The 19,183-nt window shown below is 41.9% G+C and overlaps 1 protein-coding gene and 1 non-coding gene across 2 annotated transcripts; one reads left to right on the top strand and one right to left on the bottom strand.

Moving 5' to 3' along the window:
- Positions 1-1,770: 1,770 nt before the first annotated feature.
- TRNAR-CCG (transfer RNA arginine (anticodon CCG)) lies at positions 1,771-1,843 on the bottom strand. Its single transcript has one exon. It is a non-coding gene; the product is annotated as a tRNA-Arg (tRNA).
- A 3,936-nt stretch (positions 1,844-5,779) lies between these two features.
- On the top strand, positions 5,780-16,506 carry KPNA2 (karyopherin subunit alpha 2). The gene is made up of 11 exons (XM_060081857.1): positions 5,780-5,896; positions 7,247-7,344; positions 7,496-7,633; positions 9,675-9,763; positions 10,646-10,914; positions 11,185-11,279; positions 11,376-11,639; positions 11,838-12,071; positions 12,313-12,495; positions 14,593-14,742; positions 16,157-16,506. Exons 2-11 carry the CDS (start codon positions 7,270-7,272, stop codon positions 16,247-16,249), a joined length of 1,590 nt encoding a protein of 529 aa, XP_059937840.1. The 5' UTR covers positions 5,780-5,896; positions 7,247-7,269; the 3' UTR covers positions 16,250-16,506.
- The last annotated feature ends 2,677 nt before the right edge of the window (positions 16,507-19,183 follow it).

Below are 19,183 nucleotides of genomic sequence, written 5' to 3'. Positions count from 1 at the left end.
GAGGGAGGGACTGGCCTGGGACCAGAGGAGAGACATCTCTTCATGTGAGACAGAAGAGGGAAAACATGGGGGAGATGGCGGAGGTGAGGGAAGAGGAGAATGTGGAATTTGCATGGAATGACTTGAATGTGGGGTGTTCAGTAGGCATTGACTTCAGCCAAATGAACTATGGTGAATGAGTCACAAAACATCTGCCAGAGAGAAGGAGCTGGGCTGAGAGGAGAGGCTGAAGGAGAGAAATTAGGTGGGAGGGTCAGGTGAGCTTGCTGGAGGCTGAGCAGGCCAGTCAGAAGCCCAGAGAGCGGAGGACCTGTGAGGAGTTTGTCCTGCCCAGTCCTCAGGCTGAGTATTGTGTATGAGAGCAATCTTGCCTTTGGACCACGGAGACATTGTCACTGTCCGTTGTCCCCAGATGCTGCCTACAGGTAGGAGGCAGGAGACAATGCAGCTCCGATTTTTTGAGCACCTACTGTAGCAAGGACCTAATGTGGCCGTCAGCCCTGAGGTACCAAGAATGCAGCTGGAAATTATGTCCTGGGCTTATTTATTTGTTCATGTGTTCCGGTTTTTAAATTCAGCACTACATTTCTAATCTTAAAAAAGGTGGGGGGTGCTTCCCTGGCGATCCAGTAGTTAAGACTCTGCGCTCCCAATGCAGGGGGCAGGGGTTTGATGGGTGGTCCGGGGAACTAAGATCCCGCACAGTGTGGCCAAAAAAGAAAAAAGAAGGGTGGGGGGTAAAGGTATCAGCTAAATTTCCCCATTGATTGTTTAGGGGTTTTTTTCTTTAATAAATTTTAATTTTGGAATAATTTCAGATTTACATGACAGTTGCAAAGATAGAACAGAGGGCTCCCATATACCCTTCACTCAGTTTCCCCTGATGCTAACATCTTACATTACCAATGTACACTTGTTACAACTAAGAAATCAACATTGGCATACTGTTGGTAACTAAACTCCAGAATGTATTCAGATTCCACTGGTTTTTCCACTAACGTCCTTTATCCTTTTCAGGCTCAAATCCAGGATACCACATCGCACTTAGTATTTAAGTTGTTTTTCAGAAGTAGGACTTACTCCACGATATTCCTCTTGTACAAGTTTTAGAAGAAGAGTTTAAACTTTTCAAGCTAGTCAACTGAACCAGTCTGACAAACTTAAACTCTGATTGTATTTCTTTTATTACACTAATTTGCAAATTAAATACACACACACACACACACACACACAAACCTTACGTTCCAACTACAATTTGTTGTTCATTATACTTTAGGGGCAGAAACCATAAATTATATTTATTATATTTGTATGTTTTAACACAGGTAAAAACACAGTTGCTGATATATTCTCCTTAGTACTGGAAATAAATGTTTGGACCCAGCACAGTTGAATCTGCTCACACACCCCTTGGGATAAGAATGGGGAGGAAGTTTTGCATGTGTGGCTGCCCATGATGAAACCCAATTTTTAAAAGACAGAAAAAGAAATGAATGCCATCTGTCCAGTTGGCAGTTGCTGTTTCCTAAGGCTTTTCTCTTTTAAAGATCAGTATAAACGAAGCAAGAGTACATGCTCCTCTTTTGGGTCAGATTTTAGCTTTCACTTTCAAGGTCTCAATTCCAGCGCTGTTAGAACTCGGAGATGCATTTCCTAATTTGTAAATAGGATAGCCCTCGAGATCGCTGTAGAGAAAGCGAAATTACTACATTTCAAAATCTACTTTCGTGCTCATCACTGCGTTTCTCTCCACCAAAACTAATCTCCGTGCGACCCAGATGGGACTCGAACCCACAATCCCCAGCTCCGGAGGCTGATGCCTTATCCATTAGGCCACTGGGTCACCACGGAATCCGGGTTCTCACACCGTCCCCTTACGCAATACCATCATCGCGCACCGCCCTCGCGCTCTGCGGCCTCCCTTCCGGCGGTGTGTGATTTGGGAGCCGCCCCCAGTGCCTGCAGCACGCGCCTGCGCACTCCTGCGCCCTCGACCCGTCCCGCCGCCAGAGCCTCCGCGCGCATGCGCAGGGCCTGCCCCACCCCATTGCCCTGGAACTGCGTGGCCCGCACGCGGGCGTATTTGGGTGTCTCTGGGGGTGCTGTTTCCTCTTGGGTTTTCGGAAGGGTCTCAGTCCTGGCAGCATACTAGGCGCACTTTGTGGCGGGGGGAACTCTAAACAAAATTCCAATGCCTGGCCTCTCCCCGTTCTAATTACCAGGGCGGTCCCGGGCCTCTGCATTTTGCAGAGCTCCTGCGACCTTCCTCTGGGGTGAGGTCCTACCGCATCCCCCCAACCTTCCCGCCCCTAACATCTGCCTCCTTCCCTTTTTCCCCCTGCATTTATTCAAAGTACGTTAATTGGATAACATTATGTGCTGGGGGCTGTTGGGAGTTTCCAGGGTGAACAGGCTTTTCTTCAAATCTGCCCTCCTCCCCCACTCGCCTACAAACATTTTTCTCCCCATCCCTTCTTTCCCTCCGAATTGAAGGGAAAATAAATATAACGAGGTCCTTAAATACAAAATAATATGCATTTTGTTTTGTTTTTATCCTAAAGCTAGGTCTTCAATAGATTTAGAGATTTTCTGGTTCCATGTATAGTATCTGTATGCTTGTTGCATATAAAGGTGCTGCATTTGTTATTTTTAAAAATACACGATTTCGTTTTCTTCTTAGACACATAATACCTGTTCATTTTAAAATTGTATAAAATGGGGGTAAGCCAAACAAAAATTGAAATTGATTATAATTTTACCATTCAGAGTTAACCACTATTAACATTTTGGTGTGCATCTTTCAAATCTTATGTGTCTGTGTGTCATGTGTCAGTTTTATTACCTGTGGATCCTGAGTCATCCAGGAAATGGCTTTTTCACAAAAACTAGGACATTATTAGTGAATAATAAATAATCATATAGCAACGATGGTGCAGAAGCAATGATGGGTAAAACTGACACAGTGAATCAAGGCAGTGACACTAAGTTAGCAATAATCGTTATTCTTCACCTTTGTGCAATGGAGGGAGGGGAGGGAATTTGGGCCAGCTTCACTTAAGAACATCCTTGATGACACTATGAGAATTATTGATTTAAATCTCGACCCTTGAGTACACATCTTTTTAATATTTTGTGTGACAAAATGGGAATTATGCATAAATCACTTTTACCACAGAATTCAATGGTTGTCTCTTGAGGAAAACATTTGTCCAATGTTTGAGTTGCAGGTGAAACTGGCTGCTTTTTCAGTGGAACATAGTTCTTGAAAGAATGACTGACAGGTAAACTATAATTATTCAGACTTGGGCACACTTGGGTTTGCTTCTCTGGAGCAGCTTCATTCTCAGGCTCACATCATCACAGCATGCAGTCCACTGGAAGAGAGGGGATATCTCACAAAAGTCTCAGTAAATACTTTACTGCATTGTGTTACATCTTCATCACCAAATTCCTGTGTCTGGGGGATGGAATGTACTGATTGGCTTAGGCCAGACAGACCCTCTCCTGAATCTCCATCCAAACTACAATAGGAAGAGTTGGGGGTGTATGCTTTCCCAGGACAAGGTTGTATCTTTCAAAGGCAACTTTCACTTTTGACATTTTACTTCTGTTTCAGGTTATTTTCAGGTGCAAGCACAGAATAGTGGTCAGAGAGCACGGATCCTGGAATGAGATGGCCTGGGTTTGAATCCTGTCTGCCATTTACTCCTGTGCAAACCTCTACAAGTTACTTAACCACCCACTCTTCTGTGAAATGGAACAAATAATACTACTCCCTCACAGAATTGTGAAGATTAAATGTATTCATAAAGGTAAAACACTTAGAACAATTCTGGGCACATAGTACCCAATATTTGCAAGCAAAAGAAAACCCAATTTGGGGCTTCCCTGGTGGCGCAGTGGTTAAGAATCCAACCGCTAAGAATCCACCTGCCAACGCAGGGGACATGGGTTCGAACCCTCCTCCGGGAAGATCCCACATGCTGCAGAACAACTAAGCCCGTGCGCCACAACTACTGAGCCCGCGCGCCTAGAGCCCGTGCTCTGCAACAAGAGAAGCCTGCGCACCACAACAAAGAGTAGCCCCCCTAGCCGCAACTAGAGGAAGCCCACGCACAGCAACGAGAAGCCTGCGCACCGCAACAAAGAGTAGCCCCCCTAGCTGCAACTAGAGAAAGCCCACGCACAGCAACAAAGAACCCAACGCAGCCAAAAAATAAATTAAAAAAAGAAAAGCCAACTTAACGAGCTTAAACAACAAAGGAAATGTATTGGATGATGTAATTTCAAAGTCATATAATTGCAGCTTTCTGAGGTAAGGCAGGCTGTTGATCCTGGTTTCTCTACGACTGTCTAATTCAGATTTCTAGGACTCACATCTCTCCGTTCAGAAGAACAGAGCCTGCTTTCCAACCTCTAATCATTAAACAAAAGGCACAGGCTTCCCAACTGGATGAATTTAGGTCACATGACTGCCCCAGAACCATTCACAGTAGCCAAGAGAATGCCTTGTAGTGACTGGTTTGGAGGTGAAATCCTTCCACATTTTTGCATTTAGGGAGATAGGATTGTGCTGATTGGTCAGGTGGGAGTAGAATCAACCTCCTATGACTCTCATAGCTGCTACACAATGAGTGAGGCTGGCAAAAGTGCCTGCGAGAAGGGATGAAGATCATTGTTTGAATTTATCTATAGTAAAAAATAAGCCAATACAGCTTTTCTTAAAAATACCCTTTTTAGAATACAGAAAAGTTGCAAAAAGACAACAAAGTGGCCCATAATCCTGAGGTTCTGATAACCATCATTGATGCTTTTTTAAACACTACAAGAAAATACAAACATTTGATTCAGAAATGTATAAAATATAGCATAGATCATTACTATAACAATTGACAAAATTTGAACACAGACTATAAGTAATCGCATCGAAGTTCAGTTGTCTTGAATTTGATGATTGTGTTGTGGTTATATAATAGAATTCTTAAAAGATACGAGCAGAAATATTTAGGGGTAAAGGGACATGATTTCTCAGACTTGCTCTCAAATGGTTCAAAAAGTAATATGTAAAAGCCGTGTATATATATATATATATATATATATATATATTTACATAGAGAGAGAAATAGTAAATGTGGCAGATGTTAACATTTGGCAAATATGGATAAAGATTTGCAGCTCTACTGTATTTGAAATTATTAAAAATAAGACTGGAGAAACAGGCATAATAAACCTTTTGTTACCATATTTGTGCCTTCTATGCAGTCTTTTATGACGCAAGTTAAACAACAACAACATCAACACCACCTAAAAAATGCAGCACATATCTGCCTTACCCCTCCCCTCCTTGATGGCCAGAAACCCCAGCCAAGTTCCTTCTGAGTCCTATCAGGGGAAAAATGCATAGCAATATATTTCTATATCAAGATTTTGAAAGAGAATTATTTTGGGAATCATTTGTGGTACTTGTTTAAGGCAAACATCCAGGGAAACTACCATCCACCGTACAGGCATAAACCCACTGCTAAGAGCCAACGCTCCAGGCATGGCTGACTGGGAACTGGCCCTTCGCGCTGCATGCCGGGATCTGGAGTCTTTCCTCTCCGAACTGCAAGGCGCTCTGGGATAGCCCGGCCTCTCCCTTATCTCGCGATGCTATCCTCTCTTCTTCGGGGCCCTCTGACCCCCTCCCCAACGTGTTTTTCAAATCCACCAATGGGCGCATAGCGTAAGCTCGAACCAGCCAATCGGAATGCGGGGCCACCGGGAAATTTAAATCGCACCGGCCGGCTGCTCGAGCCACACCGTCCTCTGGCTGACCGTGGTGGACGACTTGAGCGCGGTCGATCCGCAGCCTGTGCGCCCCGCACCGCCTCCTGTGGAAGCTCGAGCCGGCTGTGTAAGTACGAACTGAGGCCGCAGCCCAGCCCGAGCGGCAACGGCTGGCCCGCAAGGCCGCGCTCGGATTGCAGGTGGCGGGAGGGGAGGCCCAGGGTAGGTGCCCGGCCTGGCTTTGGCCTCTCTGGTTGACGAGGCCTCGGGGGCGTAGTTCGTTGACGAGACGGGCGTTGCACGATGCGAGTGGTTGGCTTTAGGGCTCGAGGCCCTGCGAACGGCCGGATCGTCTTTGAGAGAGAATCAGAGTGAGGCCCGAGGAGGAAAGCCTCGGTAGGGGGCCTAGCGGTAGGGCCTCTGGCTCCTCCTCCGCCCGTTCCCGCTGCTGCTTCCCCGAAATGGGGTCGGGGGTGGGGGGGTGGGGCAGGGGAAGGGACTGGAGATGGAGGTGGCAGTTGCAAGTTCTGTCTCTTAACACGTAGGCCCTGGTTTGGCTGTGTCACAGTTTCGTAAAGGAACAGAATGGAATTAAAGATAGCCACTTGTAAGGAGGACTTTTACTTTTGTGCTCTTTTGGAGAATGCTTTTAAGTAGGTGAGTTTGAGTGAAGCACAGCTGATATCAGCCTAATTTAGTGGATTCACTCAGAATTTCTGGAAATGAAAATGTATGCGAGATGCTGAAGATGCAGAACTGCGTCGCAGGTGTTCAGGGTGGGTGGGCAGGAAATTTTATGAAAGACTCCACAATGTAATGATGAATCCGATTTTTAAAAATTTTCAGACTCGGAGAATGTACCTGTTTTGGCCTTTTAAAGACAGTAGAGGCTCCAGAGGATCGGAATTTATGGCCCCTAGGACATAGATTTTAACTGTAACCTCATTTCCCCTACTTTGTCTTCAATTAACTACTTATGGATCCAATATAGAGTTTAGAGGCACACTGTCTGATGTGGTAGTCCCCAAACGCATGTGGCTAGCCTGAATTGAGTTATGCTGTAAGCTTAAAGTCCCTGCAAGATCTCGAAGAAAAAAGAATGTAAAATATCTCAGTAATTTTTTGATGTAACGTGTTGAAATGAGAAAATATATGTTGGGTTAAATAAAATATATTATTAAAGTTAATTTCATTTGTTCTTTTTTGCTTTTTTTAAAATGTGGCTACTGGGAAACTTAAATCTATGCAGCCCGCATTGTATTTCTGGTGGACAGTACTGCTCCAGGAAGTAGCAGCCCTTCAGAGGGGAGGGGCCAAAGATCAGTTGGCCAAAGCTGTTTAATAGTGCTGAAAAAGGAAGTTCTTCCTCTAATATAGAAATGTAGACTCAATATGTGTTTGATAATTCCATTAATGTTCATCTTATTGCACATCAAAATGATAAAAGGGAAATTTTTTTCTCTCCCTCATCTTACAGCTTTCTCCCTTTGTCTCATAACCATGTCCACCAATGAGAATGCTAATTCACCAGCTGCCCGCCTTAACAGATTCAAGAACAAGGGGAAAGACAGTACAGTGAGTACCTTCTGTTGCTTTCCTATGGTATTTTTTAAACGGGAATATATTTGGAAAGGGGGTCAAAATTTTGAGCGAATTTGAAAAAGTGCCCTCACTTGGCAACAAAAACTGATGTAAAAGGTGAGATGATATGTTGTCTTTTCTCAAGGAAATGAGGCGGCGCCGAATAGAAGTTAACGTGGAGCTCAGGAAAGCTAAGAAGGATGACCAGATGCTGAAAAGGAGAAATGTCAGCTCTTTTCCAGATGATGCTGCTTCTCCACTGCAGGAAAACCGCAACAACCAGGTAAGGACATTTTAGCTTATGAATTACGGTAAACCCAGAAAAATCAATATTAGCTTTTCTTAGAAATTTAAATTTAAATAACATTCCTAGCTTTGTGGTTTTAACTATCAAATGTGAACATCTGTTTTTGTGTGCTCCCAGTCAGTAATTCTGATGAGTTGTCTTTTTCCTGCCCACCCTCCGTAATCTACTGAAGCTGATTCTAAGGTTGTCTTTAGCTCTGATCTCCCTTCAAGTTTCCCTGCATTTCCAGTTGCGAGCTCATACCTTGACCTGGCCATTTAACTGTTAATTGAAAGTTAATGGTGTCCAGAACCATCTTATTTCTACTTCTTTCTTTCTCTTTCTCCCTTTCTTTCTTCTCTACTTTTTGTACTTGTCACCAGCTTTATTCAGGTCTTTTTCCTCAGTACTGAAATACTTTCAGTAGTCCCCTAATTTTATCTTTCCCTTCATTCTGTGCCACATACTACTTACCTAAAAATTTTCCTAAAATACTGCTTTAAACATCTTAGAAACTTTATGGTTTTAAATCCTTATTTTTTGAAGGTTTTTTGTAAATTAGACCCATCTTAGATTTTCAAATTTATGTATTTCATCTTTCAAAGGTATTGGGCACTTTCCTACTTTTTTTCACGTTATGCTTTGCTTTAGCGCTCCTTATTTTATCAGTTTTTTTTTAATTGAATTCTACCTATGCGCTGTTTCTTGAGTTTTATACTCAAATCCCATCTTCTCCTTATAGCACTCTTTGGTTAGCCTAACAGGAAAAATGCTCCCTTCTCAGAATTCCTGTAGCACGCCATTCTGCACCAAAAAAGGAGTAAATTCTGTATAACACTATATACATATAACACTACATATATGTATATATATAGTGTTATACATATAGCCTCTTTTTTTTTTTTTTTTTTTTCTTCCTTGCGGTACGCGGGCCTCTCACTGTTGTGGCCTCTCCCGTTGCGGAGCACAGGCTCCGGACGCGCAGGCTCAGCGGCCATGGCTCACGGGCCCAGCCGCTCCGCGGCATGTGGGATCTTCCCGGACCCGGGCACGAACCCGTGTCCCCTGCATCGGCAGGCGGACTCTCAACCACTGCGCCACCAGGGAAGCCCATAGCCATTTATTATATGGTTGTTTACTTGTCACATTTTCCTTGTTAAGTTGTAAGCCTATAGGGAGAAAGGGGCACTGTCTTTTTGAGCTAACGGTAGCATTGGTTCTCAAAGCAATGCTACAGTTAACTCAAACCTATGATCACAACCTATACATTTATATTTGCAACACTACTGTGGAAATGAATAGATAACAAACTTAGATATGAAAAATCCCAGCATATCTAAATACAAGTGATTTAGACTAAGATAGGAATAACCTTCACAGTGCCCTAATTCATTTTTTTAAAGTTGTTCACAGCTACTTTACCTAGTGACTAAATGCTGGGATACTCCATTACTTGAGACTTTGTTTAATCATGACACCAAGTTTGAGAATTGTTCTACGTATTAAAAATGAATATTTCATTAACAGGCAAATTTTAATGTAGGGCTAAACTCTTAGTAACTGATTATAAATTTAGGAATGTCTTCACGTTGGGGTTTTATTGTTTGTATTTAATCCTTTTTTAAAAATAAATTTATTTTATTTTATTTACTTTATTTTTGGCTGCGTTGGGTCTTTGTTGCTGCACACGGGCTTTTCTGTGGTTGCAGTGAACAGGGGCTACTCTTCATTAGCGGTGCTCAGGCTTTTCACTGCAGTGGCTTCTCTTGTTGTGGAGCACGGCCTCTAGGCACGTGGGCTTCAGTAGTTGTGGCACACGGGCTCAGTAGTCTGTGGTTCACGGGCTCTAGAGCACAGGCTCAGTAGTTGGGGCGCACAGGCTTAGTTGCTTCGCGACATGTGGGATCTTCCCGGACCAGGGCTTGAACCCACGTCTCCTGCATTGGCAGGCAGATTCTTATCTACTACGCCACCAGGGAAACACTGTATTTAATCTTAAAAATGATAATTTGCAAAATTAATTCCACTTTTCTTGTAGGGCACTGTAAATTGGTCTGTTGATGACATTGTCAAAGGCATAAATAGCAACAATTTGGAAAGCCAGCTCCAAGCTACTCAAGCTGCTAGGTAAGCCTTGTCTGTTATAGCATGGGTAACCTAAGAAATCAGCCTTTTTACCTTTTTTGGTGGGAAAGTGATGAGCAGGTGGTGTGTGTAAAGTAAAGGTTAAGCCAGGCCTAGGCGTATTTTCATTAGAATCTTCCCTTAGGAGGATGTAAAATTTTCTGTAATTGCCTAAATTCCATCTACCTCCAGTGATAATCACTGTTAACCTTTTGGTGTACTTTTTAACAAAATTACAAAGTTTTTGTCAGAGTGGCATTTCAAGTCAGTGTCAGGGAAAGGAGGAATTATTCAGGAAGTGGGATTAGCTATCCCTAATAGCTAATGGGATGGAGGTGCTATCCCATTTATTTAGAGTGGTCCATCCATTTAGGAAATAAATATATGTAGACTCTTATCTCCCACCATACGCAAATATATGTGATATCCATAATAGAAAGGATTAATAATTTCTGTAGCTTGACAGTGTGGGGAAAAGCAAATCCAGTTGACAAATGATCATGGAAAAGATGTTTAGCTTCACTAGTGGTCAGAGAAATTCAAATTAAATTAACAATGAGAGTGCAATGCTATCAGATTGTCAAAGTTTTTAAAAAGTGATAAGATCTAAAGTAGATTTCTGCAGAGATGCAGAGAGAAGGTTCTACATTATTGGTAATATCTCAGTTTTGGAAAAAAAGTAGTTTACGACGCAACTTATGGTAGTACCATGCAGCCAGTCTGCTCAGCTCCTCTTAAATTCCAGGATGTCTCAGCATTTAGTGCTTTACTGTAAAAGGTTTTTTAAAGTTCTAAACTCTTGAGTTGCGTTTTAAATTTTTTTTCTATATGAACGTGTTTTGATAATCACCTTTAATTTTTGTTTCTCTTTTTGCTTACCCTTAGGAAGCTGCTTTCCAGGGAAAAACAGCCCCCTATAGACAGCATAATCCGGGCTGGTTTGATTCCAAAATTTGTGTCCTTCTTGGGCAGACCTGATTGTAGTCCCATTCAGTTTGAATCTGCTTGGGCCCTCACTAACATTGCTTCCGGGACATCAGAACAGACCAAGGCTGTGGTAGATGGAGGTGCTATCCCAGCATTCATTTCTCTGTTGGCATCTCCCCACACTCACATCAGTGAACAAGCTGTATGGGCTCTAGGAAACATTGCAGGTACTTGGATTTAAAATTCTTTTGACTGAGTGTCTTCAGTCATACTGAGGTTGGTAGAAGTGCCTTGTCATAAGTAATAGTGACGTCTGTGTTGGGTTTTGAACTTACTTGCTTCCAGTGCATATAAGGGGTGGAAGTGGCATGTAATATAAGGAATTTCTGAGAGTGTTTTCTTTGTGTCAAGACACTGGTGCACTCAGTCACTGAAATTGATGGTGCTAGACAAGTAGTTACGGTTAACTTTGCCTTTTTTTTTTTTTTTTTTTAAAGGTGATGGCTCGGTTTTCCGAGACCTGGTTATCAAGTATGGTGCAGTTGACCCGCTGTTGGCACTTTTGGCAGTTCCTGATTTGTCATCTTTAGCGGTAAGTTACTTAACATACATCAAGTTATTCATTGATTCTAATTTTCCCACCTTCTCAAAAAACAGAGTACTTCATTGCATTTTTCTTTTCCCCTAGTGTGGTTACTTACGTAATCTTACCTGGACACTTTCAAATCTTTGTCGCAACAAGAATCCTGCACCCCCCTTAGATGCTGTTGAGCAAATTCTTCCTACTTTAGTTCGTCTCCTGCATCACGATGATCCAGAAGTTTTAGCTGATACCTGCTGGGCTATTTCCTACCTTACCGATGGTCCAAATGAACGGATTGAAATGGTTGTGAAAACTGGGGTTGTACCCCAACTTGTGAAGCTTTTAGGAGCTACTGAATTGCCAATAGTGGTAAGTTAACTTTCAGGTGAGAATATAAAGTATAAGGAGCGTAATGAATTGGTACTAATATTGACATCTTGTCTATTTTAGGCTATATAATGAGCCTCTTACTTGTCAAAACTTTTAGGATATAGAGATTTTGAGCAGTGCTGGAAAATGGAAAAGATAAAAGATAACCGCCAGCGTCAACATTTTTTTCCTTTTCAGACTCCCGCGCTAAGAGCCATAGGGAATATTGTCACTGGGACAGATGAACAGACTCAGGTTGTAATAGATGCAGGAGCACTTGCCATCTTTCCCAGCCTCCTAGCAAACTCCAAAACTAATATTCAGAAGGAAGCTACGTGGACAATGTCAAACATCACGGCTGGCCGCCAGGACCAGATACAGCAAGTTGTAAATCATGGATTAGTCCCACTCCTTGTTGGCGTTCTCTCTAAGGTAATGAAGTCTTAGGACTTAATAAGGGATTGTTAGTGTTTATGGACAGGCACTTGGTAGATTCTTAATGTACTAATGTTAAGTTCTACTTAACTGCCTTTGCTAAATAATAGTCATTTCTTTTACTTAAACTTGGATAGAACCAGTTGGTAGTTTTAGTCACCATTTTTCTATAACAGTACTTTTGGAATCTTATTTTTATGACCATTCTGAAATAAACCTGTTTCCTTATGTTAATTAGGCCGACTTTAAGACACAAAAGGAAGCTGTATGGGCTGTGACCAACTACACAAGCGGCGGAACAGTTGAGCAGATTGTATACCTTGTTCATTGTGGCATAATAGAACCGTTGATGAACCTCCTGACTACGAAAGACACTAAAATTATTCTGGTTATTCTGGATGCCATCTCAAATATCTTTCAGGTAAGTCTTAAGAAGGTGGCATGTGTTTGAATTTGGACTTGATAATTGGTTTGCTATGTAGGTGACGGGGGTGGGGGCAGCTGACCTTACTCAGGGGGCCACAGAATCAGAGAGACATTTATGGGGGCCACACTCTTTTTTTTTTTTTTTTTAGTTTCTGCTTTATAACAAAGTGAATCAGTTATACTTTTTATTTTTTATTTATTTTATTTATTTTATTTATTTATTTTTATTAGTTTCTGCTTTATAACAAAGTGAGGGGCCACACTCTTGATAAAAGGTGTGACAACGGATTGTAAGAGAGATAAAGGAGATGACAGGTGAATGATGTCACCTGAATTGAGGTCAGGTACATATGTGGTCACTATTCATACCTATTTATTTTGTCAAGAATTTTTAATTCCCCGGTTTCATACTGAATTTTGGTGAAATTAAATTTGAATGACCTAGTTAATTATATTTTTCTTCTGGTTCCATTCCTAATTGATCCAAGCATGCTAGCACATGGCACTTGTCATAGTGTTTGGTAGTAGGTAGGTCTTACTCAACAACTTGAAACTTCAGATTATGGAAATTTGTACATATCAAAGTTGAGTTTAGAATAATGATCCCTAGTGTATCCATCACCTAGCATAAATAATTGTCAACATTTGGCCTCTTTTTCTACTCGCCTTACCTAAAATTTTGGGTTTTAAAATTTTATTTATTTATTTATTTTTGGCTGCATGGGGTCTTCGTTGCTGCGCGCACGCTTTCTCAAGTTGCGGCGAGTGGGGGCTACTCTTCTTTGCGGTGCGCGGGCTTCTCATTGCGGTGGCTTTTCTTGTTGTGGGGCACGGGCTCTAGGCACGTGGGCTTCAGTAGTTGTGGCATGTGGGCTTCAGTAGTTGTGGCTCACGGGCTCTAGAGTGTAGGCTCAGTAGTTGTGGCGCACGGGCTTAGCTGCGCCACAGCATGTGGGATCTTCCCAGAGCAGGACTTAAACCCGTGTCCCCTGCATTGGGAGGCGGATTCTTAACCACTGCGCCACCAGGGAAGCCCTAAAATTTTATTTTGAAGCAAGTAAGTAATTTCATTTGTAAAAATTGATGTTTCTCCTAAAAGTTGAGAACTTTAAAACATATTTAGCCACAATATCATTCTTAACACCTAATAGGTTCTTGATATCATCAACTAATCTAGTCCAGGGAATTTGTTTTTACAAACTGTAGGCCCTCTTTACTCTTGGACAATGGTTCTCTTTCTTGACTACATACATCTTGGGATTATCTGGGGTGCTTTTACACTAGTAATTTCCTATTCCCATCACAGACCAATTGAACCTGGATATACCGTCATTTTTATTTATTTATTTATTTATTTAATTTATTTATTTTGCGGTATGTGGGCCTCTCACTGTTGTGGCCTCTCCCGTTGCGGAGCACAGGCTCCAGACGCGCAGGCTCAGCGGCCATGGCTCACGGGCCCAGCCGCTCCGCGGCATGTGGGATCTTCCCGGACCGGGGCACGAACCCGTGTCCCCTGCATCGGCAGGTGGACTCTCAACCACTGTGCCACCAGGGGAGCCCCTATGCCGTCATTTTTAAAGTTGCCAAGGTGATTTTGATCCACAGAAAAGGTTGAGAACTATACTAAGATCTTTGTGGCTGAAGGCTACAGAAGTAGTTGCTAAGAGCAAGTACAGGTCTGATTCCCTTGAATTTTTAAAAAATGTTAAATGTAGATAAAAATGTAGATAGGGCTTCCCTGGTGGCGCAGTGGTTGAGAGTCCGCCTGCGGATGCAGGGGACACGGGTTTGTGCCCCGGTCCGGGAAGATCCCACATGCCGTGGAGCGGCTGGGCCTGTGAGCCATGGCCTTTGAACCTGCGCGTCCGGAGCCTGTGCTCCGCAACGGGAGAGGCCACAACAGTGAGAGGCCCGTGTACTGCAAAAAAAAAAAAAAAAAATGTAGATAGTTTTATCTCATAGGATTATGGAAGGAACTGTTGTGTTTATTTCTGTCTGATATATATTGATAGTCAAACGTAGACATTGTTTTCTTCATTAAAACAGAACATTCAAAGTTTAAGATACTAAACTTGGAAATTTTTTTCAGGCTGCTGAGAAACTAGGTGAAACTGAGAAACTTAGTATAATGATTGAAGAATGTGGAGGTTTGGACAAAATTGAAGCTCTACAAAACCATGAAAATGAGTCTGTGTACAAAGCTTCTTTAAACTTGATTGAGAAGTATTTCTCTGTGGAGGTGAGTAACCTGGTAATGTTAATAAGCACTGGGAAAATACACACTTAGGATTAAGCCCGTAAGATTTTTTTTTCCTCATACTTTTTTAATGAGCCCTGATAAATACAGTAAAATATTAGTGTAGTAGGAGATGACATACATATTTGCTCCTCTAATGTTTGGCTTGATGATAATACCATCTTTGTAACTTGAGATATTAAAAAGTCACCAATTTACTTTCGAATGAAAAGCCTCACGAATCTTAGAATATCTTTTTGTTGTTGTTGTTTAATTTATTTGGTTGTGCTGGGTCTTAGTTGCGGCATGCTTGTGGGCTCTAGTTCCCTGACCAGGGATCGAACCCGGGCCCCCTGCAGTGGTATCACAGAGTCTTAACCACTGCGCCACCAGGGAAGTCCCATGAATCTTGGAATATCTTGAGACTAAGTTTGTGTAGGAGTTGGAGAAGTAGGCCGACCCCACAGCCATCCTCTGGCCTAATCGGTTTTGCTCTTGCCTACTGAAAAGTGACAGGTTAAAAAAATCTCTATTTTTCTGTTAATTGTAGAAGCTTTCTTTAAAAATTTTTTTCTCTTAATATTACAATTTTTTATTGAAGTATTGTTGATTTACAATGTTGTGTTAATTACTGCTGTATAGCAAAGTGATTCAGTTATACATATATATATTCTTTTTTGTATATGTTCTTTTCCACTATGGTTTATCATAGGATATTGACTATAGTTCTCTGTGCTGTACAGTAAGAACTTGTTGTTTATCCATTCTATGTATAATAGCTTACACTTAACTCCAGTCTCTCACTCCATCCTTCCCCCATCCCCCTCCCCCTTGGCAACCACCAGTCTGTTCTTGATGTCTGTGATTCTGTTTCACAGATAGGTTCATTTGTGTCATAGTTTAGATTCCACATGTAAGTAATATCCTACGGTATTTGTCTTTCTGACTTATTTCACTTAGTATGATAATCTCTAGTTGTATCCATGTTGTAGTAGCATTTCTTAACCCATTCAGAACCTTCCCCTCTCAGGCAAGTTTCAGTAGCCCTCCCTCCACTATTTGAGATATTGAAGTGTTTCAGGATTAAAGGTGAAATACACAAATGAAGGCTTTAAGAGTGAATACCTTATAGGCATTATGCTAAGTGAAATGAGTCAGACAGAGGAAGACAAATACCATGAGATCTCTCTTATATTTGGAATGTTAAAAAACACACACACAAGCTCATAGATATGGAGAACAGATTGGTGGTTGCCAGAGGTGGGAGAAATGTGTAAACTTTTTTTTGTTTTTGTTTTTAGCCTAAATAAATTGAGATAAAAGAAGAAAAAAGAGTAAATATAGACTTCTAGGCAGCTACCTCTTAGAAATGTGCCATATTTATGGGATTATATTGTTTGTTTTTAAATACTTCCAGGAAGAGGAAGATCAAAATGTTGTGCCAGAAACTACCTCTGAAGAGTATACATTCCAAGTTCAGGATGGCACTGCTGGGACCTTCAACTTTTAGATTGTACATCTGAGGTATAAAGTTGTTTGTTGTGTACTGTTTGGTAGAAGTTTGTCTTACTGTTCCTCTACTAAGAACTCTTTACACGTGGTTTGTTATTGTAGCACTTTTTACAAAGAAACTATACTTGAACAGTTCCAAACTGTACATACTATATGAAGCTTCTCCTCTCAGTGGGTTTCTTATTTCTATGTGGAATTTCATATCTTGCAGTGTCCTGTAAATAAAGATTCAATTCCACCCTTTTCTTTACTTCACCATGCCAACGTGTTACTTTCTGATTTAGAGCTCTTAAAGGCTGCAAATGAAGGGGAGCTGAACTGAACGGATGTGACTCTAACCAGGGGTGTAGTTTTGGTTGCAGACATCATTTAATGTAAGGTTTGTTATGTCATCAAGGATACAAGATTGGTGACTTCCTGCCCACTTCTGAATTCTGGCTTTGCTCCAGGCTGCTTGCCCTCTTGGTTGGTGAAAATGGCCATTGGCACTTCCAGTCTTCACATCCATTTCACACCAGCCAGAAAAATTTTTTTCACAAGTTTTCACCAAAGAACAAATAAAATTTCGCAGAAGCCCTCAGCCAATGTCTTCTCAAGGCTTACTGGCCAGGGAGGTGGGATAAAAATCTTAAATTTAATCATAAATTTCTCCTGGAGCTACAAGTGGAATTCATTCCTCTGAACTTCAAGGCTGAAAGTGGTTTCAAGGCTGCACCTTGGCATCAACAACTGGGAAAGTTTAATTGGTAAGGAGTGGGGTTGAAATAGTGTACTTAAGTTTTTAATTTAATCCCCAGGTGCTCCATCTGTGCAGCCTGGGTTGTGAAAGCCACTACTTGAAGGAGTTTCTATGCTGTTAGCAGAAAAGGAAGGGGTTGGAGGGTGGAGTGTTAGCTACAGTATCCCAGAAGTCTCAGGAAAACGAAATGTACAACTGTTAGTTTCTGCCTTTTTTTTTTGAATTAGTTTATTTATGGCTGCTTTTTTGACTGGTGGAAAAGTGATGAGCAAAGCCTTCACTGCCTTTTTCCACCACAGAAGTAAAAGCTGGGACTTCCCTGGTGGCTCAGTGGTTAAGAATCTGCCTGCCAATGCAGGGGACATGGCTACGAGCCCTGGTGGGGGAAGATCCCACATGCCGCGGAGCAACTAAGCCCGTGCACCACAACTACTGAGCCTGCGCTCTAGAGCCCGCGACCCACAACTACTGAAGCCCACGTGCCTAGAGTCCATGCTCTGCAACAAGAGAAGCCACCGCAATGAGAAGCCCACGCACCGCAACGAAGAGTAGCCCCTGCTCTCTGCAACTAGAGAAAGCCTGCGCGCAGCAATGAAGACCCAACGCAGCCAAAAATAAATAAATTTTTTAAAAAAGCGGGGTGGGGGGTGGGTGGGAGGGGGAGGAGAGAAGTAACCAGACTGCGGCTCTGCAGCCCGTCCTCCCTTCCCTGCCTACCTCGTGCTCCACTCCCCTCCTTCCTTCCCCTTTCCCCAGCATAAGTCCCTTCTTGGTTGCTGCATCCAGAAGTCTTTCACTTGAGAAAATGTGGAAGTAAACCTGGACATCCTAGGCTTTTGCTTTAAGGTAGGTGGAGCTTTATGTCTTTAAAGGGACTAGTGTAATATACACTTTGATAAGAGTACAAGGCCTGAATTTGTTAGGGTAAAGGCATGACTCAGTGAAGTAATGGACAGGAGGCAGCTGATTTCTAAAAATACATTTTCATATTTTAGATAAAATTCTTAACATACTAGTTTCCTTGGAGTTAAAATCCAGAGAGACATTTGTATGTTTTTATTGAACTTAACTGGATAAAATCTGAGGTATTTTTTGAGGTTTTATATTCAGCTTGATTTTAAAAAGTGATAAAACACTATAGCCACCAACTTTGCCCTCTTTCATAAAATGATAATGTCTAAATTGCTTTTATTAATGCACTACATTTTTAAGCTAGCAGTTTTAAATCTCATCTAAGATTTTAATTACCTTTGCCTATAACTTTGATTTTTGTATTAGTTGTAAGTAAGGGTGGGAAGGTAACACAAAATTTTAGTGAAATATAAAAGTAAAAACTGCAGACACTTATTTTGCTTGTTGCAAAAATCCTTAAAAAGTTAACATTATCAGGACTTCCCTGGTGGTCCAGTGGTTAACACTATGTGCTTCCAATGCAGTGGGCTGTGGGTTCGATCCCTGGTTGGGGAGTTAAGATCCCACATGCCACGCAGCCAAAAAAAAAAAGTTAACATTATCATTAGAAGATTGAACGTCAGTGTTAAATATTTCCCGGAGTATTGATTCTTTTTTTTTTTTTTTTTTTTCTTGGCTGTGTTGGGTCTTCTTTGCTGCGTGTGGGCTTTCTCTAGTTGTGGCGAGCGGGGGCTACTCTTCGTTGCGGTGCACGGGCTTCTTATTGCGGTGGCTTCTCTTGTTGTGGAGCACGGGCTCTAGGTGCGCGGGCTTCAGTAATTGTGGCACGCAGGCTCAGTAGTTGTGTGTTGCGGGCTGTAGAAAGCAGGCCGAGTAGTTGTGGCTCATGGGCTTCGTTGCTCCGCGGCATGTGGGATCTTCCCGGACCAGGGCTCGAACCCATGTGTCTTTCACTGGCAGGCAGATTCTTAACCACTGTGCCACCAGGGAAGTCCCTGATTCTTTAAATTGCTACATTGTATCTTGGCTTTAAATCCTATCAAGCCACTTAACTATTTTTAGAATTAAGATAGGAAATAAACATTCCTTTTCTTACTGATGTTTGATTTTTTTTCTGTCCCTCTCTTCAGCCTTTCTGTGGCTGCATCACTGAAAATAAATTCTGGATAATTTGTTACAGTAAATCCTCATTGTTAAATAGGATTTTTGCTTCAGCATTAGGCCTCTTAAATTGCTCTTGTTTATTCATTTATTTTTTTGAGCTTTCCAGAACCAAGAATT

The sequence above is a fragment of the Mesoplodon densirostris genome, chromosome 18, assembly GCF_025265405.1.
Source record: "Mesoplodon densirostris isolate mMesDen1 chromosome 18, mMesDen1 primary haplotype, whole genome shotgun sequence".
NCBI lineage: Eukaryota > Metazoa > Chordata > Mammalia > Artiodactyla > Ziphiidae > Mesoplodon > Mesoplodon densirostris.
This window is presented reverse-complemented; position numbering and strand designations above follow the sequence as displayed.